At 50.9% G+C, this 21010-nt stretch overlaps 1 protein-coding gene across 1 annotated transcript in view; it reads left to right on the top strand.

Annotated features, from left to right (window-relative positions):
* MMEL1 (membrane metalloendopeptidase like 1) overlaps nucleotides 1-21010 on the top strand; it is a 35215-nt gene that overhangs the window by 5715 nt on the left and 8490 nt on the right. The window contains exons 2-10 of the mRNA XM_070384463.1: nucleotides 10159-10236; nucleotides 10944-11003; nucleotides 12262-12423; nucleotides 12597-12677; nucleotides 14487-14582; nucleotides 14963-15081; nucleotides 15555-15620; nucleotides 16909-17043; nucleotides 17118-17207. Of these exons, the coding sequence (XP_070240564.1) occupies nucleotides 10159-10236; nucleotides 10944-11003; nucleotides 12262-12423; nucleotides 12597-12677; nucleotides 14487-14582; nucleotides 14963-15081; nucleotides 15555-15620; nucleotides 16909-17043; nucleotides 17118-17207 (887 nt within the window). The remainder of the gene's footprint in view (nucleotides 1-10158; nucleotides 10237-10943; nucleotides 11004-12261; nucleotides 12424-12596; nucleotides 12678-14486; nucleotides 14583-14962; nucleotides 15082-15554; nucleotides 15621-16908; nucleotides 17044-17117; nucleotides 17208-21010) is intronic.

Below are 21010 nucleotides of genomic sequence, written 5' to 3'. Positions count from 1 at the left end.
CAGACCTTTAAAAATAAGAATTCATTAAAACATTGACTGATTTCTTACTTTGTCACTTGTATGGTGACCGTCTCTTACTCTTCCTGGGGCCTGTCAAAGCAATAACAGTCCCATCTCTGCTGGGTGGGGCTTGTCACTCTGTTTTCTGGGTCCCCTTCTGACCTCAGGTCCTAGAAAGTCTCCAGAAAAGTATTGATTTCTGTAGACTATCTAGACTTTTCCTGTTGTTACAAAGGGAATGATGTTCTATTGTGGCATTTGATGTCATAAGCAGAAAGCTAAACTAATATACTTTAAATCTTATGTGCATATTTGACTTACTCAGTCAATATCTTCATGTTTCTCCCAAACGACACAAGCATTTAGAATAGTTTTACTCTTCTTGTCCTCCTCCCTGATCACATATTGTTGTGGATACGTCCGTGGTTTCCACCTTATTTTTTATTTACTGCACACAGGCAACATTCTCTAATACCGTCAATTTAATTTAGATTTTCCATGTCCTTACCAGTTTCTTTGCTCATCGCTCTTCCTACTTCTCCGGCAGCCCTTATGAAGTAGTTTTCCTTCTTTCTGAAGTACATGCTTTTGGAGTCTCCTGTTCACAGTGTGCCCACAGACAATGTGGGTCACCTGGGAGCTTGTTAGAAATTCAGAAACTCAGGGCCCACCCTAGGCCTGCTCAGTGAGGACCTGCACCTAATCCCCAGGGGATCCTCTGCACTTAAATTTGGGGAGTGCTGATTAGGATGGCATTTGCTGAACTTGCTTGATAATCAGAGGAACCTGGGGCAGTTGTCTGCCCAGGAACCTCCGGCCCCATCTCAGTCTGCTTGTTGTTCAGTCACTAAGTTGTGTCCAACTCTTTGTGACCCCATGGGCTGCAGCACACCGGGCTTCCCTGTCCTTCACCATCTCCTGGAGTTTGCTCAAACCCATGTCCATTGAGTCGGTGATGCCATCCAACCATCTTGTCCTCTTGCCTTCTCGTCATCTCTGTTTCCTCTTGCCTTCACTTTTCCCCAGCATCAGGGTTTTTTTTCCAATGAGTGGGCTCTTCACATCAGGTGGCCAGAGTATTGGAGCTTCAGCTTCAGCATCAGTCCTTCCAATGAATATTCGGGACTGATTTCCTTTAAGATTGACTGGTTTTATCTCCTTGCAGTCCAACGGACTCTCGAGAGTCTTCTCCAACACCATAATTCAAAAGCATCAATTCTTTGACACTCAGCCTTCTTTATGGTCCAACTCTCATGTCCATACATGACTACTGGAAAAACCATAGCTTTGACTAGATAGACTTTGTTGGCAAAATAATGTCTGTTTTAAATACACTGTCTAGTTTTCTTATAGCTTTCCTTCTAAGGAGCAAGCATCTTTTAATTTCATGGCTATAATCATTGTCCACAGTGATTTTGGAGCCCAAGAAAATAAAATCTGCCACTGTTTCCACTTTTCCCCTTCTATTTGCCATGAAGTAATGGGATGGGTTGCCATGATCTTAGTTTTTTTAATGCTGAGTTTTAAGCCAGCTTTTTCACTTCCTCTTTCCCCTTCATCAAGAGGCTCTTTAGTTCTTCTTCATGTTCTACCATTAGGGTGGTATCAGCTGCATATGTAAGGTTGTTGATATTTCTCCCAGCAATCTTGATTCCAGCTTGTGATTCATCCAGCCCTGCATTTTGTATGATGTACTGTGCATTGAAGATAAATAAGTAGGGTGACAATATACTGCCTTGTCATACTCTTTTCTCAATTTTGAACCACTCAGTTGTTCCATGTCTGGTCCTAACTGTTACTGCTTGGGCCACCATAACAAAATACCATAGTTGGGGTGACTTCAACAACAGAAATCTATTTCCCCAAGTTCTGGAGTCTAAGAGTCCAAGGTTGGGGTACAGGCCAGTTCAGTTCCTGGTGAGGACTCTTCTTGGCTTGTGGATAGACACCTTCTCACTATGCCCTCATGTGGCAGACAGGATCGGTTCTGGGGTGTCTTCCTCTTCTTATAACACACCGGCCCTGCTGGATCAGGACCCCACCATATGGCCTCATTTAACCTTCATCACCTCCTTACTGCCATCACCAAATGCAGTCACATTGAGGGTTAAGGCTTCAACACATTAATAGGGAGTGGGGAGGAGGAGACAAACATTTAGTCCATTACAGGCCTCCATTTGGGCAAAACCAAGAAATCTTTTAAGGTAAGACCTCTGAAACTATACTATATATAACCAGCATGTTAGGCCTTTCCTGTGATCAAGCAGGTTTGGGAAGCACAGCTTTGAAATACTCTTTTCAATAGCAAACCTTAGTTTTGTTTATTTGAATGACTTTATTTGGTACTCATCCTTCAGTAATAGTTTAACTGGTTAAAAAATCTGAACTTAGTTATAGACTCAGCATCCTGAATACTTAACCTCACTGTCTCTGATTTCCACTGCTGCTGTTATGAGTTGTCCTTCTTGTCAGATGAACTTTTTCCCCACTGAACTGTTTTCCCCTTGGTATCCCGCATTTTTACCATGAGGCGCCTAAACCATGGGACTCTCTTTATTTATTCTGCTTTGGGTCTGTTGTGATTCTTGAATCTGAACATTAATAACATTTATTAATTTTGGAAACTTGTCGCTACTGTCTTTTTAATATTGTGGCTTCCCAGGTGGCACTAGAGGTAAACAACTCACCTGCCAATGCAAGAGACGTAGAGACGTGTGTTCAATCCCCGAGTCCGGAGGATCCCCTGGAGAGGGCCATGGCAACCCACTCCAGTATTCTTGCCTGGAGAATCCCAGGGACAGAGGAGCCTGGTGGGCCACAGTCCACGGGGTTACAGAGTCAGACGTGACTGAAACGACTTGGCACAAGCGCACACACATGCTCCCGCGTAACCTTTTTTTCTCCTTCTTAAATTCTGATTGTGTATGCACTCGATTTTTCTCACTCTACCTTCCATATATCTTTTGGAGAAAAATTTCCGTCTCTTTGACTTTGCCCCACATTGTGGGTAAATTCTTTAGAACTACATTCAAATTCACTAAATCTGTCTTCAGTTCGGTTGTATCTTCCACCTGACCCATCCATTTTGGATTCTTTAAAATTTAATTTCAACAATTACATTTTTTATTTCTCTAATTTCCAAGTGATTCTTTTCCAAATTGATGTTTTTCTTTTTTAAAAAAATATTTCAAACATACTTGAGTTATTTCTACATCGGCTAGCTACTGCTGCCTGACAAATTGCCCCCATACTCAGGGGCTTAAAACAACAATTATTTATCACGACACACATTCATCCGTGGGCTGGGGGCAGCTCACCTAATGTGGGTCAGGCTCAGCTGGGGCAGGTCTGTACAATGAACTTCATCCTCCTATGAGGACAAGCAAGCACATCCTTCTCTGTGTAGAAATTCGTGGAGACAAGTAGGAGCACACTCAGGGCCTAGCCTCACAACTGGAACACATCATTACCAAAGCTACAGGGGCAAACCCACACTGAAGAGAGGGAGGACATACTTCCTGCCTCCTCGGGAGCACCAACTACTAAGGCAGAGCGGCAGAGAGATGTCAAGGTCTGGGGCCCGAGATGCCAGCCTCCACACGTTCTGATCAGACAGTCCCAAAATATAAATCCTTGGGGTTCTAGTCCTGCTGTTAGTTGTTTCTCACTCATGGAAGCTGGTCTTTTCCTAAACCTAAGTGCATGTTCAAACTGGCTTTGTCTATGAGAATCCTTTGTTACTTGAGCTAAGTTTTCCTCCAGAGAATATGTGTGTTTATCTCCATCAGGCACCTAGAGACACTACCAGCCTAAAATTAATTTCTCAGCTTGAGGTTTCCTTGACCACAGGATCCTGTAGACTCATGCTCCACACCTGCATGACAATCAGCCTGGGATTATACATTCTCCAGGGAGGACAGTTGTTTTCCACCCAATAAAGTTCTTCTTTGCCTTCTTTTGTTAGATATAGAGACAGAAACAGGAAGAGCAGAGAGACAGAAAGAGGTAACAAATTATTCACATCAAGGCCAACCTTTAGGAGAACCGATCATTCAAAGGAAAAGTTAGTTATTTTTTAATGTAGAGAGTCTGTATGAAAATAATTATTCAAGCATATATAAAAAAGAACAAAGAACGGACACGTCAGTTTGGTATAAGGAAGGCTACTTCTTTCTGGAATCAATGGGGAAATATCCCTTTTGAGGGTCTGTTTGCTTGTGTCCATTGATCCCGTTTTATATTTAGAGGAAGACTTCATTCCTCTTCAGCCTTTGTGTCAAACCCTTGCTGATTTGCTTTTTCTCTTGCTCAGAAGAACAAATTATGAATGAAATATGGAGTCTGGAAGGCCAAACTTGCCCACTCACTAGTGACTGGCCACAGGTGCATGACTTCGCATGCCGGCTGGTTTTCTCATCAGGAAAGTGGAGGTGGTGACACAAATGAGGCGGTGTAAGTTACAGGTGATGTGCACAAATACAGTGGTCTTGCCTTATTCCATTTCAAAAACGTTTGTCAATATCCCACTGCATCCTCGGGCAACTCCTGAGCTGTAGCATCAAATGAACTTACCCGAGGAATATTCCCCACTCAGAAAGTTACAGCAGCCTGTGCTGGGAATGCAGTGGAGGAAATGAGAGGGGGACGCAGCATGGAGAAGAAGTGAACTTACCCCCACAGTGCTGGTCATAGGTTCTGGTTTTGTCTGACTAGACAGGCAGCAGGTCAGACAGATGCACTGTTTGGGTCCCCATGATGCTTCATTCACCCCATTTACTCTCTGCTTTCCTTTCTGGTCATGGTCATTCCTTCCCACAAACCTGTGCTTCCAACTGGTTACCTGTTCGTCCTGTGGGAATCCTTTCTTTAGTGTTGGGTAGGCCAAAAAGTTCAGTTGTGAGATGCTACAGAATGCCCAAATGAACTTTTTGGCCAACCCAATGTTTGTTGTAGTGAGTGCATCTGTGATGGAGACAAATTCTCTCGATTTTTACCTGAGATATCTTTATTTCATTTTCACTTATTAACCAAATTTTTGCTGAATATAGAATTCTAAGTTGATAGTTTGTTTTCTTCATACATCCATTCAGGGCTTCATTCCATCATCTCCTGGCCAACATTATTTGTGATGAGAAGCCAGCCATTAATCTTATTGTTGCTGTCATTTAGTTGCTAAGTTGTGTCCAACTCTGTGCAACCCTATGGACTGTAGCCCATGAAGCTCTTCTGTTCATGGGATTTCCCAGACAAGAATACTGGAGCAGGTTGCCATTTCTTTCTCCCAGGAATCTACCCTGCCCAGGGATTGAACCCACGTCTCCTGCATTGGCAGGCAGAGTCTTTACCACTGAGCCACCAGGGAAGCCCCACTCTTTCTGTAGCTCCCGTGAACTGAAGTCTTTTTCTCCTCTGGCTGCTTTTACAAATGTCTCTCTCTGTCTGTAGTTCTTAGTAGTTTGATTTTAATGCTGCTACATGCAGTGTCTTTGTATTTGTCCTACTTGAGATATATTGCAGTTTGGGGATCTGTAAGCTAATGTCTTTCATTTTATCTATAAACATTTGTGTATGTATCTGTCTGTGTATGTAAGCTATAAACATGAATTTATTTTGATGTCCCCACCTCTAATCCATGACCACATGGATCATTCTGCCCCCTCTCCTTGTTTATCTGTAACTCCTCTTGCAGCACTGATGCACCTGGCCTTCTGTTATTTACTTGCCTACTTATTCAATTCCAACATACTCGTATCATGGTTTCAGAATTGTTAGCGTGTATTCCCATGGGGGAGAAGTTTATCAGCTAGAGCGCAGTGCTACACACAGCTCTTTTGCCTTCAGTCTGATGGAATCTACTCATTTCCAAGGTGAGTGAGCTCAGCATGTTGTGCCCCCACCCCTTTCAGTGAGGTTACTGCACGCACTGTGATATACTTAAATTCTCATGCTGCACTTCATCCTGGGGTCTCCTGACCTTCTAAATGGTCTTTTTAAAATTTATGTACATCAGTGTTTACACTCTCTGGTATAAAGTTCTGTGGGTTTTTGCGAGTTTTTAATATGTCATATCCACCATTACAGTATTAGAAAGAATAGTTTTACTGCCCTAAATTTCCCTGTGCTTCACCTCTCCTGCATCCACCAGCACCACCTCTACTTCAGACCTTCCACCAAATCCCTGGCAATCATTGTTTACTTTCGCTGTAGCTTTGTTTTCCTGGAATATCATATAATTGGAATCAATGTATGTAGCTTTTTCAATCTGGCTTCTTTCACTTAGCAATATACAACTTAAGATTCATTCACATCTTTTTGTGACTTGATAGCTTTTTCCTTTTTATTGCTGAATGATAATTCCATTCAATAAATGTAATGCAGTTTATTCAATATCCTATTGAAGGACATCAGGGTTGCTTCTAGTTTTTTGAAGTTATAGATAAAGCTGCTGTAGATATTCACATTTAGGTTTTTGCATAGACATAAGTTTTGAAGTCAGTAGTGTAGCCACCTAAGAGTGTAGTTGCTGGTCATGTTGTAAGATTGTGGTTTTGTAAGAAATTGGCAAACTGCCTTGTAAGACAACAGCTCCAACTGTAGCATTTTTCATCCCCACCAGCAATGAGTGGGAGTTCCCAGTGCTCTCTAGCCTCACTAGCAGTTGATATCATCAGTTGCTTATTTTGTCCATTCAAATTTTGTCTGTTATGCTACCTCACTGTTGTTCTAATGTACATTCCCTAATGAAAAATGATGTTAAGCATCTTTCCATATGTTTACTTTTCAACTGTATATTTTCTTTGGTTAGGTGTCTTCGTATCTTTTATGTTCTCTAACTTTTGAGTTTTAAGCGTTCTTTGTAACTTTTGGATACCAGTGTTTCATCAGATACATGTTTGCAAATATTTTCTCTCAGTTTGTGGCTCATATTTTCATTCTTAGCAAGACTTTCACAGAGCAGAAGTTCTTGACTTTAATTCTCTAGACAGTGTATTAAAAAGCAGAGACATTTTTTGCTGACAAAGGTTCATATAATCAAATCTATGGTTTTTCCAGTAGTCATGCATGGATGTGAGAGTTAGACTATAAAGAAAGCTGAGCACTGAAGAATTGATGCTTTTGAACTGTAGTGTTGGAGAAGACTCTTGGGAGTCTCAGTTTAATTCTTTAAGTCTCACTTGTCAAGTATTTTCTTTCCTGGATCATGCTGTTTGTGTCCTATTTTAAACATCATCACCAAACCAAGGTCATGTAGATTTTCTCCTGTCTACTTCAAGAAATGTTAAAACTATGCATATTATATTTATCTCTGTGGTTCATTTTGAGTTAATTTTTGTGTAAGGCATAAGGCCTGTCTCTAATTTTTTGGTTTGTTTTTGTATTTGAATGTCCAGTTGTTCATTTTGAAACATTTATTGAATGGCTATACTATCTCCATTGAATTGCCTTTGTGCCTCTGTCAAATGTCAGTTGACTATATTTGTGTGGGTTCATTTCTGGATCCTCTATTTTTGCATTGATCTTTATACCAGAGAGTGTATACTATGCAGGGTCTTTTCCAGTGAGTCGGCTCTTCGCATCAGGTGGCCAAAGAATTGGAGCTTCAGCTTCAGCATCAGTCCTTCCAATGAATATTCAGGTTGGATTTCCTTTAGGATTGACTGGTTTGATCTCCTTGCAGTCCAAGGGACTCCCAAGAGTCTTCTCCAACACTACAGTTCAAAAGCATCAATTCTTCAGTGCTCAGCTTTCTTTATAGTCTAACTCTCACATCCATGCATGACTACTGGAAAAACCATAGATTTGATTATATGAACCTTTGTCAGCAAAAAATGTCTCTGCTTTTTAATACACTGTCTAGGTTTGTCATAGCTTTTCTTCCAAGGAGCAAGCGTCTTTTAATTTCATGGCTGCAGTCACCATCTGCAGTGATTTTGGAGCCCAAGAAAATAAAATCTGTCACTGTTTCCAATTTTCCCCCATCTATTTGCCATCTAGTGATGTGACTGGATGCCATGATCTTTGTTTTATGAATGTTGAGTTTTAAGCCAGCTTTTCACTCTCCTCTTTCACCCTCATCAAGAGGCTCTTTAGTTCCTCTTCACTTTCTGCCATTAGAGTGATATCATCTGCATATCTGAGGTTGTTGATATTTCTCCCAGCAATCTTTATTCCAGCTTGTGATTCATCCAGCCTGGCATTTTGCATGATATACTCTGCATAGAAGCTAAATAAGTTACATAACTTTTATCTGTTATATAACTGATATCTGTTCACCAACAAATCCACTTTGGGCTTTTGTTTATTTTCTTGGTTATGGGTCACATTTGCCTGCTTCCTTATGGGGCAGGATTTCTCCCAGCTTTACTGCCCTGGCCCTGCCTTCATCTGCATCACTGCAGTGCATCAGGGGAGGCCCCAGAGAAAGAAACAGAGCCTTGCATGACGGGGGCTCCTTGGAACCCAGTATCCCTCCCACCAGCCCAAGGGCAGGTGCAATACAGGCGTGCATGCTTAGCCACTCAGTCGTGTCCAACTCTCTGGGACCCCATGGACTGTAGCCCGCCAGGCTCCTCTGTCCTTGAGATTTTTCAGGCAAGAATACTGGAGTGCGTTGCCATTTCCTTCTCCAGGAGATCTTCCTGACCCAGGGATCAAAACTGCATCTCTTGTGTTTCCTGCTTTGCAGACAGATTGTTTACCCAGGAGGTGCAAAGGGCTTGTTACAAATCCTTCCTCTCTGTAGGAGGCATGCTCCTCCTCCTGCCCCTCCCCCTGCCCCTCCTCCTGCCCCAGGCACAGGTGAAACAGCCACAGGTCCCTCTGGTCCTGGGAGGGCTTGGCTCTTTGTGGAATTCTTTTGGGTTTCTTTGTCTTCGGCTCTCTGCTGTTTTCTAAAATTCTCATGTTGCTTCTCCAGCTTGCTGTCCTTATTCAGATGGGAGCCACAATCCGCGCCCTAATCAGAAGCAAAGGCCTTTTCCTCCCTGTCCTCCCTGCCACCCCCAACTCACCACTGTCTCTTTGGCCAGAGCTCAGATAGCTAGTCCACCCTTCCACAAAGGCATGGCCGTTGTCTGGAAGCCCTGTGGGTTTTTGTAACTGGCACATGCCCATGGGGCAGACAGATGTGGCAATCACTCAGCACTGCGTTTCTGTTTCTGATCTGTGCGACCGTCCTCCTCATCTCCAAAGCTCAGATTTGCTTTTACAGCTTGCTTCAATCTACGTATCACTTTTCTCCTGTTTCCACTGAACCGGGGGCCCCTAAGGGCAGGGCCTGTGTGGGCCTTAGATCTGATTCTCCAGGGTCCAGCACCAGGGCTGGTTGATAATATGAACACAAGTTGGACTCACGGACGAAGAAACAGATGGCGGGGAAACTCCTCTCCCCACCCCTATCCCAAATCACAGCCCCCAGGGGACACCAGCGTGTCCAGGGCCTCCTGCACCCCCCACAGTTGTAGTGCTCACAGCCTTGACCTGGACAAGGCCCTCCATGTGTCTCCCTGGTGGGGAAGGTGGCCAGGGCTGGTGGGCACTCTCCCTGGACCTGATCAACCCCCTCCTGCCACTGGCCCATCCTTCTCACAACCCCTTCAGGCCGATGCTGACCAAGCAGTGGCCCCTCCCACGCAGTAGACAAATGATGGAGGGCAGCTTTGCATTCTCAGCTGCCAGAAAAAATGGCGGGGCTGGAGCTGAGGGCGTGGAGAATGGGTCAGGAGGTTACCCCCGCCCCCAGACGACATCCTTTCACCCTAAAGGAGTGCATTGTCCCTGCCTTAGCAGACCCCAGAAGCTGCCTACCCTGACCTGGGTGAGGCCCATGATCCCCCGGTCAAGGAGGATGTCAGAAGGCACTTCATTAGGGGAGGAGGTCCTGCCTCAGGACCCCTGTGGGTCCAGCAGCAGGAGCGGGGGCCTGGCAGGCGGGCCGGAGAGAGACTGGCAAGCCAGGGGAGCCCCGCCCCCTCCACTCAGATTTGAGTTCTGCTGGGGCCCCGTCTTGGTTGACTGGTGACCTGCCCCCATTAGAGGGGACAGAGGCCACCACCTCATGCACGATTTCGCCCCCTGCCCCCATTGCCACAGGAGAGTGCCTGTGCTGTCCCACACAGGCCCTACCACCCCAGAGCTGAGTGCTGTGTTTCTCCCCAGGGAAGCGGCTGCCACTCTTTTCTAGCCGGCTTTGCTTCTCCAAGGAAGAGAAGAACACTGTAAAACGAGCACCCCGAGGTAGCCCCACCTCCCCTCTCAACACGGGGAGGGGGCTAGGAATCAGCACCCCCATGGGCCAGGCCACCAGCAAGGGCCGTGGAGCCTATAGCCAGGCCGGGTTCCACTGCAAGCTGGAGTGTGCAGCAGGAGGGTGGTCCTGCCCAGGACACAGTGTCTGGGAGGTGGGGGGAGGCAGTGGTAGGGATGCAGTCGTGAGCACCTGCTAGATGCAGGATGTTTCCCCAAGCCTGGGGACCGGCAGGAGTCACACTGCAGCCCTACTGGGAGCTGCTCCACAGACATGGCCAGATGGCGGGGGTTGAGAATAGGAAGAGAGTAGGGGCGCACAGCGACAGGGCAGCACAAGCAGACTGCCTGGAGGAGGTGACAGCTCATGGGTGAGAGATGGCTGGGCCCATGGGGTAGAGGGCACCACAGCTGGCTTCAGCCTTCAGAGGGGGCTCAGAGGGTGTAAAGGGGCTCCAGGGTCACTACAGGGGTCAAGCCAGAGTGAGCTTACCCTCACTTAAGGCCCAGGCCTGGGCAACCCAGGGAGGATGCCCTCAGGGCCCAGTCTGGGCTACATGGGGGCGGGATGACTTTGAAGCTTGACCCTGCCCACTTCAGCTGTCCCCACCCCACGGGTGCCCCACCCACCCCTGCCTGGCCTACTGGCACCTGACCATCCTTGTCCTGCACTCACGCTCATCACTCCTTACCTGCAGAGATCAAACCCTCGAAGGACAATGTCGAGACCTGCACCACCCCTGGCTGCGTGATGGCAGGTAAGCCCGCCTCCCTGCCGCACGTTGCCCTGGTTAGGGGGGTGGCGGTGATGGTGGTGTAGGCACTGCCCAAGGCCAGGAGGAGCCACACACACATATATACACATATGCACACATATATATACACACATATACACACATGCACATAACTACACATATACACATACACCCATATATACACATATACACACACACACACACACACACACAGCGCTGGTGCGCAGACCCAGCTGTGAACATAGGCAGGGATTCCTCTGCAGGTGTCTCATCCCCTGTGCCGCCCAGGAAGCCACTCCCTGCCCGCTGAGGCCCTTGTGACCACAGCAAAGCTAGCACAGGGACCCCACATGCTCTTTTTCGCATTTACAGAAAGAAGATCACACAAACACACACTCTCGAGTTTTCTCCCAGGAATTCATCTTAAAATTGGGTGCCATGTGCAGCTATGTGCAAATAAAACTCAGTGAAAACGGTACAAAGAAACACTAGTGTAAGAACTCAGCAATGTAATTCTTCGGCCCACACTGGGGCTGTGGAGAGACCCCTGTAGTGCTGTCTCCTGCGACGTCCCGGCCACAAAAAGCAGAAGGTGAGGGAGGGTCCTGGGTAGGGTTCCAGCCTGGCCAGCCCAGCTGAAATCATCCCACCACTGTCCCTACCACTTGGGGTTCTGGGGGCAAAGACAGCCCTCCAGCAGGAAATGAAGCCCCGTGGTAGATGACAGCCACCATCCCCCACAGACACAGTGACCCGTTACAGGGCTCTGGGGCAGGGCCAGCATCGAGCACTTGCTGCAAGCCAGGTGGGCTCAGACCACCAGCATTGCAGATTTGCAGATGTGGAAGGGGAGGATCAGAGCAGTCACAGGGGTCCAAGGTTGTGTGGCTGATAACTGGAGTCCCTAGAGCTGGGGGCTTCCCTGGTGGCTCAGACAGTAAAGAATCCACCTGCAGTGCAGGAGACCTAGGTTCAATTTCTGGGTTGGGAAGATCCCCTGGAGAAGGAAATGGCAACCCACTCCAGTGTTCTTATCTGGAGAATCCCATGGAAAGAGGAGCCTGGGGGCTACAGTCCATGGAATCGCAGAGTCAGACACGACCAAGCAACTAACACACTAGAGCTGGAGCCCCTGCTTACAACCGCCCTGAGGTCCCAGGGTGACTAACGCTCCCAAGGGCACTTGGCTGTGACTGAATATCTAACTGCCCATCGGGCTGTCCACACCGGGTCTCCCTTTGCAATCCCTGGGGACGAACAGCTGCCAGGATCCTCCAGAACATGGACCCGTCCATGGAGCCGTGTAACGACTTCTACCAGTACGCATGCGGGGGCTGGCTGCGGCGCCACGTGATCCCTGAGACCAACTCGCGCTACAGCGTCTTCGACATCCTCCGGGATGAGCTGGAGATCATCCTCAAAGGTGAGCACAGCCTCCACCACGGGGAGCAGGGAGACGGCCAGCAGAGCCCTCCTCACCCAGCGGGCTGGGGAGACGGAGTCCCTTGGGATGAAGCCTCACCCTGGGCTGGGACTTTGACCCTTCCCCCCTACCAGCAGTCACCTGAGGCCTCTGTTTGGCTTCTCTGCCCGCAGCGGTGCTGGAGAACTCCACCACCAAAGACCGGCCGGCCGTGCAAAAGGCCAAGATGCTCTACCGCTCCTGCATGAACGAAAGTGAGTGGCCAGTGGGGCTGCCCTGCCAGGACCCTGTTCTAGGACCCCACGGCCCTCGGCAGAGCAAGGGACAGGGCACCACTCCAAACTCACCTGGGGGGACCATGTGCCCCGCCTCCCCCATAGGGTCCAGGCTTCCTGCAAGCACGGGCTGACTGCCAGCTACCCAGAACCAGCTCACCCCCTGACCCTTGTGGACGACATGTGTTCAGGCTGGAGGGAGATAGTGAGGGATGCATGTGTGTGCATAGATGTGAATGTATGTCTATTGTGTGTGTGATTCTGTATATATGCGTGTGTAGGAATGTGTGTGTATACGTTTGAATGTGTATTGGTGTATGTCTGTCTCTATTTATGCATTTGTGTGTATGTGTGTATACATATATATGTGGATATGTGTATTTAGTTTTTGTGTGTGTCTGTGTATGTGTGTGCGTGTGCCTATATACATGCGCCATGTGTATGTCTTTGTGTGTATAGGCATACGTGTTTGTGTGCATGTCTTTGTATGTTTGTGTGTTTATGTGTCTTTGTATGTGTATGTATGTATATGTATATGTGTCTGTGTGTCTGTGTGATTTGTGTGAATATGTGTATGCCTGTGTGTATGTTGGGGGCGTGTTGGGGGATTTCTCGGGGCGCTGGTCCCTATTAAGAGGATTCACACACTTGGGCCCCTCCGGCCATCTTCCCTTGGCCACCTGCCATGGAGCTTTCAAGCCTAGCCCGTGCTTTTGGCTGCTCCGGGGACAGTTCCTTGGTGCCAGGGCTCAAAGCTGGCTGTTTCCCCAGGGTCTCTGGAAGGAGGGGCTTGCTCCTGGTGTACCTGAGAGCTGGACTTGTGGGGACCCCAGCATCATCTGGGTATCTCTGTGCAATCTCTGGCTGGTGCACTCCCTCCTCCCATGGAAACAAGAGGTCACCTGATCTGGTCTGGCCAGCACCTGCCAGGTGAAGGCGGTGTCCTCGGTTCCCACATGTATAGAGTTTCTGACCTGAGAGACCAAATCTTCAAAAGGACAATGCCAGACTGAATATAAAAGTACAGGTGTGACCCATGGCCTGCAGCCTGGTGGCCAGTCCATTACCTATGGGAACCAGCCCAGGAAGCCAGTGCCTCTTGTCACAACCGACCCGAGACTGCCAGGACTCCCTCAGTTTTGAACCTGCTCTCAGCTTGGGACCCAAGAAAGCAAGCCCAGTGTGCCCTCACCAGCCATGTGGGATACCATACTTCTCACTCCCCCAGTCCCTGGCCCCCCTCCCCCTGGACTGCTCCCCCACCAGCCTGCTCTCAAGCCCATCCAGATCAAGTGGCTGGCCAGTCCCTCCCAACCCGGAGCCTCTGCCTACTCCACAGGCCTCTCTGTTCCCACCCACACTGATTCTTGACCCAGGCTCTCCCAAGCTTCCTGAACCACCCCACTGGGAGGCTGTGTGTCAAGCTCTGTCGGCAGTTCAGCCACCCGATGCTGGGATTGGAGGGCTCGAGGACTTCCCCACCGTCGAGTTGGTCCCCCACCCCTGCCCAGAGTGCTGCCTGGGCCTCTTGAGTCCCGCCTGCTCCAGGTCACAGCCCCCAATACCCTCGTCCTGGTGGTACCTGGGCTTTCATCAACCCTGGTCCCCTCCCCACCTGTGTCCTGTCTCTGCTCTTTCCAGGGCCCCCACATGTCCCACTCTGCAGTGTCTGTGTAGGGAGGGTCAGACATAGTGCTGGGTGTCAGCATACCTGGGTGTGCAGCAGGTGTCACACACATACACACACCCCTCGGGCATCAGGTGAGTGATCACTCCCTCCCCTTTCAGGTGAGATAGAGAAGCGAGACTCACAGCCCCTGCTGAATATCCTGGAGGTGGTGGGAGGCTGGCCAGTGGCCATGGACAAGTGGAACAAGAGCGTAGGTAAGGCAGGGCAGGTGGCCCTGGGCCTGGGGCTCCTTGGAGCCGAGGCATTCTAGGCCCGAGCTGGGGAGTGTACAGCAGCTGCTAGCGGGCTCTGAGTGGCCAGTCCCTTCCAGCTCTACAGAGCAGCATCCCTTCCAGAGCCCTAAGGAGAGACCCAGGGCTCCAGCTCTCAGGGCAGGCTCTGCTTCCCACACCGTTGTTCCCTGTGGACAATGTGGGGAAGGGCGACCCCAAGCCCCACTCCAAGGCCCACTGGTGTGCTTGCTGCCACAAGCCAGGGTCTCCTACACCCCCGAGTTCTGGGATTCCCCATCAGATGAGGGGCTGGGCTAGACCCCAAGGCCGGCCGGTCTCCAGCATGAGGCGCTGACCCTCAGGCCCCCAGTGGGAGCTGGAACAGCAGCTGGCCGTGATGAACGCACAGTTCAACCGGCGGGTGCTCATCGACCTCTTCATCTGGAACGACGACCAGAACTCCAGCCGGCACATCATCTACGTACGAGCCAGGGGGCCGGGGAGGCGGGGCTCCACAGGGCCGGGTGGGCCTGATGTGCTCCGGGGCCCTGCTCTCATCCACGCCTGCAGTACAGGGACCAGTGCCAACCATCTGGGTTTCTGGGACCCAGGTCCTGACCAGGAGTAAGACCATGTGCTGAGCTGGTCTTCGGGACACTCTGTCCAGGCCTTTGGCACCGGCTCAGAAAGTCTGACCTCAGACAGCTACCACTGGCCACAGCTAGAAGGCCACAGAGGACCCGTGTGGAATGTGCCCTCACTTTGGGGGGCGGGAGAGGGTGCCCAAGGCTGTGCAGGTGGGCCTCCCCTCAGCCCACCCACAGTCCAGCCCAGGGCAGGAGTTGGGGCTGCATGCATTCCACATGGAACTCAGGTTCCTGCCAGGCACAGTCTGGGGGAGGGGTGAAGCTGGGGACCTAGCTCCGTGCCCAGGTTCCCATGCTCTGTCTGCAGATAGACCAACCCACCCTGGGCATGCCGTCCCGAGAGTACTACTTCAAGGAGGGCAACAACCAGAAGGTGAGTCAGGGACTGCCTGATGCTGGATCAGCCCGGTACCCCCGGCACTTTCCTGCCTGCCCCCTCTGCTCCGGGTGCCCCCTGCATGTCACTTGAGGGCCCCCTGAGGCCCAGCTCCCTGTGTGTCTGCCCCACCCTTGTCCCACAGCTAGCCTTTGTGGGCACCTGCATTGCTCAATCCCGGTGCTGAGGGCTGGACATGCAGACGTGGACCCCTGTCTTTGTCACTGTTGCAGGGGTGCCCCTGGACCCCTGGAGCCAGGTTTGGCAATCAGCTCAGCCCTGCAGCCCCGAGGGGCACACCCTGCCCGCCCCCTTGTCAGGGCAGAACTAGAGTCCATGCGGCCAGCTCAGGGCCTGTAGAGATCTGAATACAGCCACCAACTAGGCCTGCTTGTGCATGCAGAAGGAGAGAAATGGGGAACCAAATAGTGGCGAGGACAGGGCCAGTGAGGGGAAGAGGGGGAAGTTGGAGAGGAAAGACTGGGAGTGGGCTGGGAAGGCAGGAGATGACATGACCCATGACCCGGAAGCAATATGGTGGGCCTCCCGCAAGAGGCAGGCTGTGAGCTAGACTGTGAAGGATGGGACAGCCAAGAGAAAGGACAAGGGTGACCAAAAGCAGGACCTGTGGAGGGGCCATGGAGTGGGAGATCAGACCAAGGAACCCAGATCAGAGCAGCAGAGGCTGGAGCATGTGGATGGGCTCACACCTGGCAGCCAGGGAGCAGAGGCCACCACCACTAGCCTCTGGGCAGTAGCCCAGCCTGACACCAAGCAACTGGGAGGAGAAGGCCTCTGTGGTTCCTGCCCACAAATGATGGGCCACAAAGAAGGTGGGTCCAAGACAGGCGCATGTCCTCAGGACTGATTCCCAGTGCCCAGCTGAGGCCAGCCTGGTGGGGCAGCCCCCCTGAGCCCTGGGCCTTTTCCAGCACCTACTGTGTGCCCCGCACTGCACATGTGGCTATGCGGTCCTCTGGATTAGGTCTCAGGCCCTGGTCACACACAGGAGGGATGGAGTGGGAAGCCCGGCCCTGAGTGCCTGGTGCGGGTCACACAGGCACCATCCACACAGAGCTCGCGGCCACCCACCCAGGCTTGGTGGGGAGCGTGAGCCCCAGCGCTGAGGGCCCTGTTCTGGGAGGCACAAGCCGTCTGGAACGCCTGCCCGGGTGAGCACCTGAGGGCTGCTCTCTGTCATATGCCCACCGCACCCCCACAGAGAGCACCGTGGGGGCCATGGCAGCCGAGGCCACCAGACTTTGTCCTGCGTCCTTTGGCCCAGGTACGGGAAGCCTACCTGCAGTTCATGGTGTCGGTGGCCATGATGCTGCGGGCGGACTTGAACCTCCCCGAGAACAGCGGCCTGGTTCAGGAAGACATGGCCCAGGTGCTGGAGCTGGAGACGCAGCTGGCCAACGTGAGGCCGCGCCCCAGGTGGGCGGTGCGGGGGGAGTGCCACGCCGGCCCCCGTGACCGCCCGCCCTGCCGCAGGCCACGGTCCCCCAGGAAGAGCGCCACGACGTCACTGCCCTGTACCACAGGATGGACCTGGAGCAGCTCCAGAACAGCTTCGGTCTGAAGGTGAGCCCCGCCCCCGCCCACCCGCCTCTCCTCTTAGCCTGGATACACCCCCCTATAGGGGCCGAGGGACCCCCCCACATATGCCCCCCAAGAAGGGCCATACACCCCCAGAGAGGGGCTGAGGGACCCCCCACATACACCCCCCAAGAAGGGCCATACACCCCCCCCCGAGAGGGGCCATGGAATGGGATCCCCCCACATACGGCCTCCAGGAAGGGCCATACACCCCCTTGAGAGGGGCCGTGGGACCCCTAGATACACCCAACACGGATACTTCCACACCAGGACAGTCTAAACCTCAAGACACCCCCAAGAGGGGCCTTGGGACCCCTAGATACACCCCCACCCCCAAGAGGGGCCGTGGGACCGGTCACTCAACAGGGACACCTTCACACTGGAACAGACATCAGCTGGCTATCTCCGGATGGAGGGGCTGCCCTCCCATGAGGTGGCTGCTGCAACGTCCCCAGTTTTCTGAGCGGGAAACAGCCTGAGAGGGGTTGTAGACTCACCTGGATGAGTTGGGCAGACCCCCACCTGGGGCTTTCTGTCCCCAGGCCCAGCTCAGGACCCCCACTGTGGCCAGACCCTCCAATCCTACCCTCCCCACTGGCCAAGCTTCATGCTCAGCGCCAGGGGCTGGGGAGAGGCAGCCCAGCCTAGGAAGAGAGGAGATCAGCTTTGGGCCCTTCCCCACCCCCAACTCACCCACAGCCTGCTCTGGCCACCCTGAGCAGTCAGAGGGGCCTCCCCCAGGGGGAGGAGGGACAGGAAGGCCGTTCTAGCCATTGCCAACTAAAGGTGGCAACTGAGGCCCAAGTCAGAGGGAGGAGGGTGCATGCAGCTGGGGACAGAACCAAGTCAGCAGGAGGAAGGCAGAGGCAGAAAGCTCCTTCCTCTGACCAGAAAACCTGAGTGTTTGGAGCCACAGAACATGAGGGGACTCAGGGAGCAAGAGAGGAGGACTTGGGGAACAAGACAGGACTCAGGAGAGGCCCCACCCAGGGCTCTGAACCTGGTGCTCTGGAAGGCCCCATGGCACCCAATCCTACTCTTCCTTCCCGGCTCTCAGCCATGGCCCGCTGTGACACCCCTCACCCACAACCCACTCCCCAGCGGGCATTTTCAGGGCCAGCCCTGCTCTGGCACTAGCTCCATCCATGAACGAAGAAGGCAGCCCTGCCTGGAGCTCAGGTCAGGAAAAAGAGAGGTGGCCTGCACAGTATGTCAGAGGGCCACCAAGGTGGGGACAGAGGTACAGTGTGTGCTGAGGTCCTGAAGCCAGGGCTACAGGATGTCTGGGGGCAAGTGGAGGCCAAGGGGGAAGGGTGGACCGTGTCAGGCCTCTGGGGCTGTTCTGAAGGCTCTGGCTGTGATGGGACAGGACTTGGCTCACAGAGAAGAGGACCTGGCTGCTGAGGGCACAGGGAGGGGAACCGAGGGCCAGAAGCAGAGAGACAGGTCAGGAGGCTCATGCACAACCCAGACAGGTGGCAGCCTGGGACCATCGGCAGCGGAAGTGCCGAGAGACCTGGCTTGTGGGTTGATTTGGGAGAGAGATGGGGCAGGACTTAAAAATGCACTCAACACAGGAAGTGAGAGGAACAGAACTCAAGATGGCCAGAAGTTGCCCAGGAGATGGCCCCAGAAGAGCAGGGGGCATGTCCAGGAACCCAGAGCTCAGAATGTCTGTATGATAATGGGTTTATAAAGTTTAGAACTGCCACATGTGAGCACATCCACTCAGCCCCCATCCTGCTCTTCCCCTGAAGCAGCGCTGTCCTCCTCCCACCACACACTCGTACCGGCTGCCCTGTTCCACATTCCCTGGGCGGGCCAACATCTCACCGCACCGGGGCAGCAGCGACCTCCCACTCATCCTGATTGCTGTGCGATCGACCCTGAGAACACACAACAGTTTGTGCATCTTTTCTACTCTTGCTGCACCTCTGGGTCAGTTCCAGTTCTGGACTTTTCTGAGTGATGTTGCTGCACTCATTCTCTTGCATGTCCTTTAGCACACACATGCAAGCATCTCTGTCAGGCAACCACCCAGGGGCACAGTGGCCAGGTTGTAGGACACAGGTCATTCCAAAGCCATCATACCCATTTACACTACCCAACAGGAGTGAAATGCTCCCTCTGGTGCTTGGGTGTGCCCATTCCTTCCGTCCTAGCCCGTCCAGGGATGTGCTGTGGAATTCTGAGTTGGATTTGATGTTCCCTGAACTACTCCACACCATCTGGCCAGCGATGACCCTCTTTTCCTAAGTGTCTGTTCAAGTCTCTTCCCACTTCTGCCTTCTTCTTGCCAGTTTTTAGTTCTTTATAGACACTGGATGTGATCCCCGAGCCAGTTTCTGTGTATCGAATGTCCTCTCCAACAGGCAGCCTGATATGTTACTCTCATACTGGTTCTTTTTTATTAAGGTTTAAAACAGTCCAGTTTATCAATTTATCAAAGTTGGATGGATACTGTCTCTCTGTCTAGCGTTCTTTGCATTCTGCTTAAGAAATATTTGCCTGTCCAGGTCGTCTAGGTCAAAGTCTACCTTGAGGTGATTTTACTTATTTATTTCTTTTTGGTTATCCTGGGCCTTTGCTGCTTCGAGCAGGCTTTCTCCAGTTGCAGGGAGTGGGGGCTGCTCTTCACTGCAGTGTGCAGGCTTCTCACTGCAGTGGCTTCCTTGCTGCGAAGCGCAGGCTCTAGGCTCGCCGGCTTCAGTAGGTGCAGCACATGAGTTTAGCAGTTGCAGTGCATGGGCTTAGTTGCTCCACAGTGTGTGACATCTCCCCAGACCAGGGATCGAACCCATGTCCCCTGCACTGGCAGGATTCTTATCCACTGCACCACCAAGGAAGTCCTGATATTTTATGTAGAGTGAGAAGGAATTGTTTCATTTCCTCCCTGTGGCCATCCGGATGATCTAGCACCATTTACTGAAAAGACCCCCCTCATCAGCCCCTGCGCTGTGCGCCGCCCTTGTTAAAGCCTGAGTGTCTTTGTGCGCCTCTGCGTGCGTGTCTGTGTCTGTGTGTTCGCACCTGCGTGTGTTATCTCTGAACTGCCTTCGGTTCCACTGGTCTCTGTTTATTCACAGCACCCACTGCCTTTGGTTGCTACAGCTTTATGATAAGTTCTGATGTCTACCAACTCTGTTCTTCAAGATCAAATTGATTATTCTTGAACTTTTACATGTCTTACAAGATTCAGAGTCAGCTAGCCAATTACACACACACACACACACACACACACACACACACACAAAGCTGCTGAGATTTCGATAGGGATTGCTTCAAATCTAAGTGTCAATTTGGAGGAAGGTCAACATCTTTACAAAGTTCAATCTTCTGATCCATGAACCTTCCATATACATTTACTTTTATACATTATGTTTTCTCTTGTTTCAGTAAGTTTTATAGTTTTCTATGTCAAGGCCTTACATATCTTTCAATAGATTTATTCCTAGGTTTTCTAAATATCATTGCCAATGGTATAATTCTATAATATGTCTTGCGTGTTCCTGGTATATATTAATAAAAATACTTTGTATATAGCAATTTTACTCAAAGTATGTAGTAGTTCCAATAGTTTATCCTTTCATATTTTATATACACAGAATCATATCCTTTATGAAAAATGTGTTTTTTCCTTTTCAATCCTTACTGATTTTATTTTTTTTCTTATCTTATTGAACTGGCTACGACTCCTAGCATAATGCTAAAGTCATGACAGTAGATACCTTGTTTCCTTCCTGATCTCAGCAGGAAAGCTTGGTGTTGCAAGCTTTCACTTAATTTTG

Source organism: Bos mutus, chromosome 16, assembly GCF_027580195.1.
Source record: "Bos mutus isolate GX-2022 chromosome 16, NWIPB_WYAK_1.1, whole genome shotgun sequence".
NCBI classification, from domain to species: Eukaryota; Metazoa; Chordata; class Mammalia; order Artiodactyla; family Bovidae; genus Bos; species Bos mutus.
This window is presented reverse-complemented; position numbering and strand designations above follow the sequence as displayed.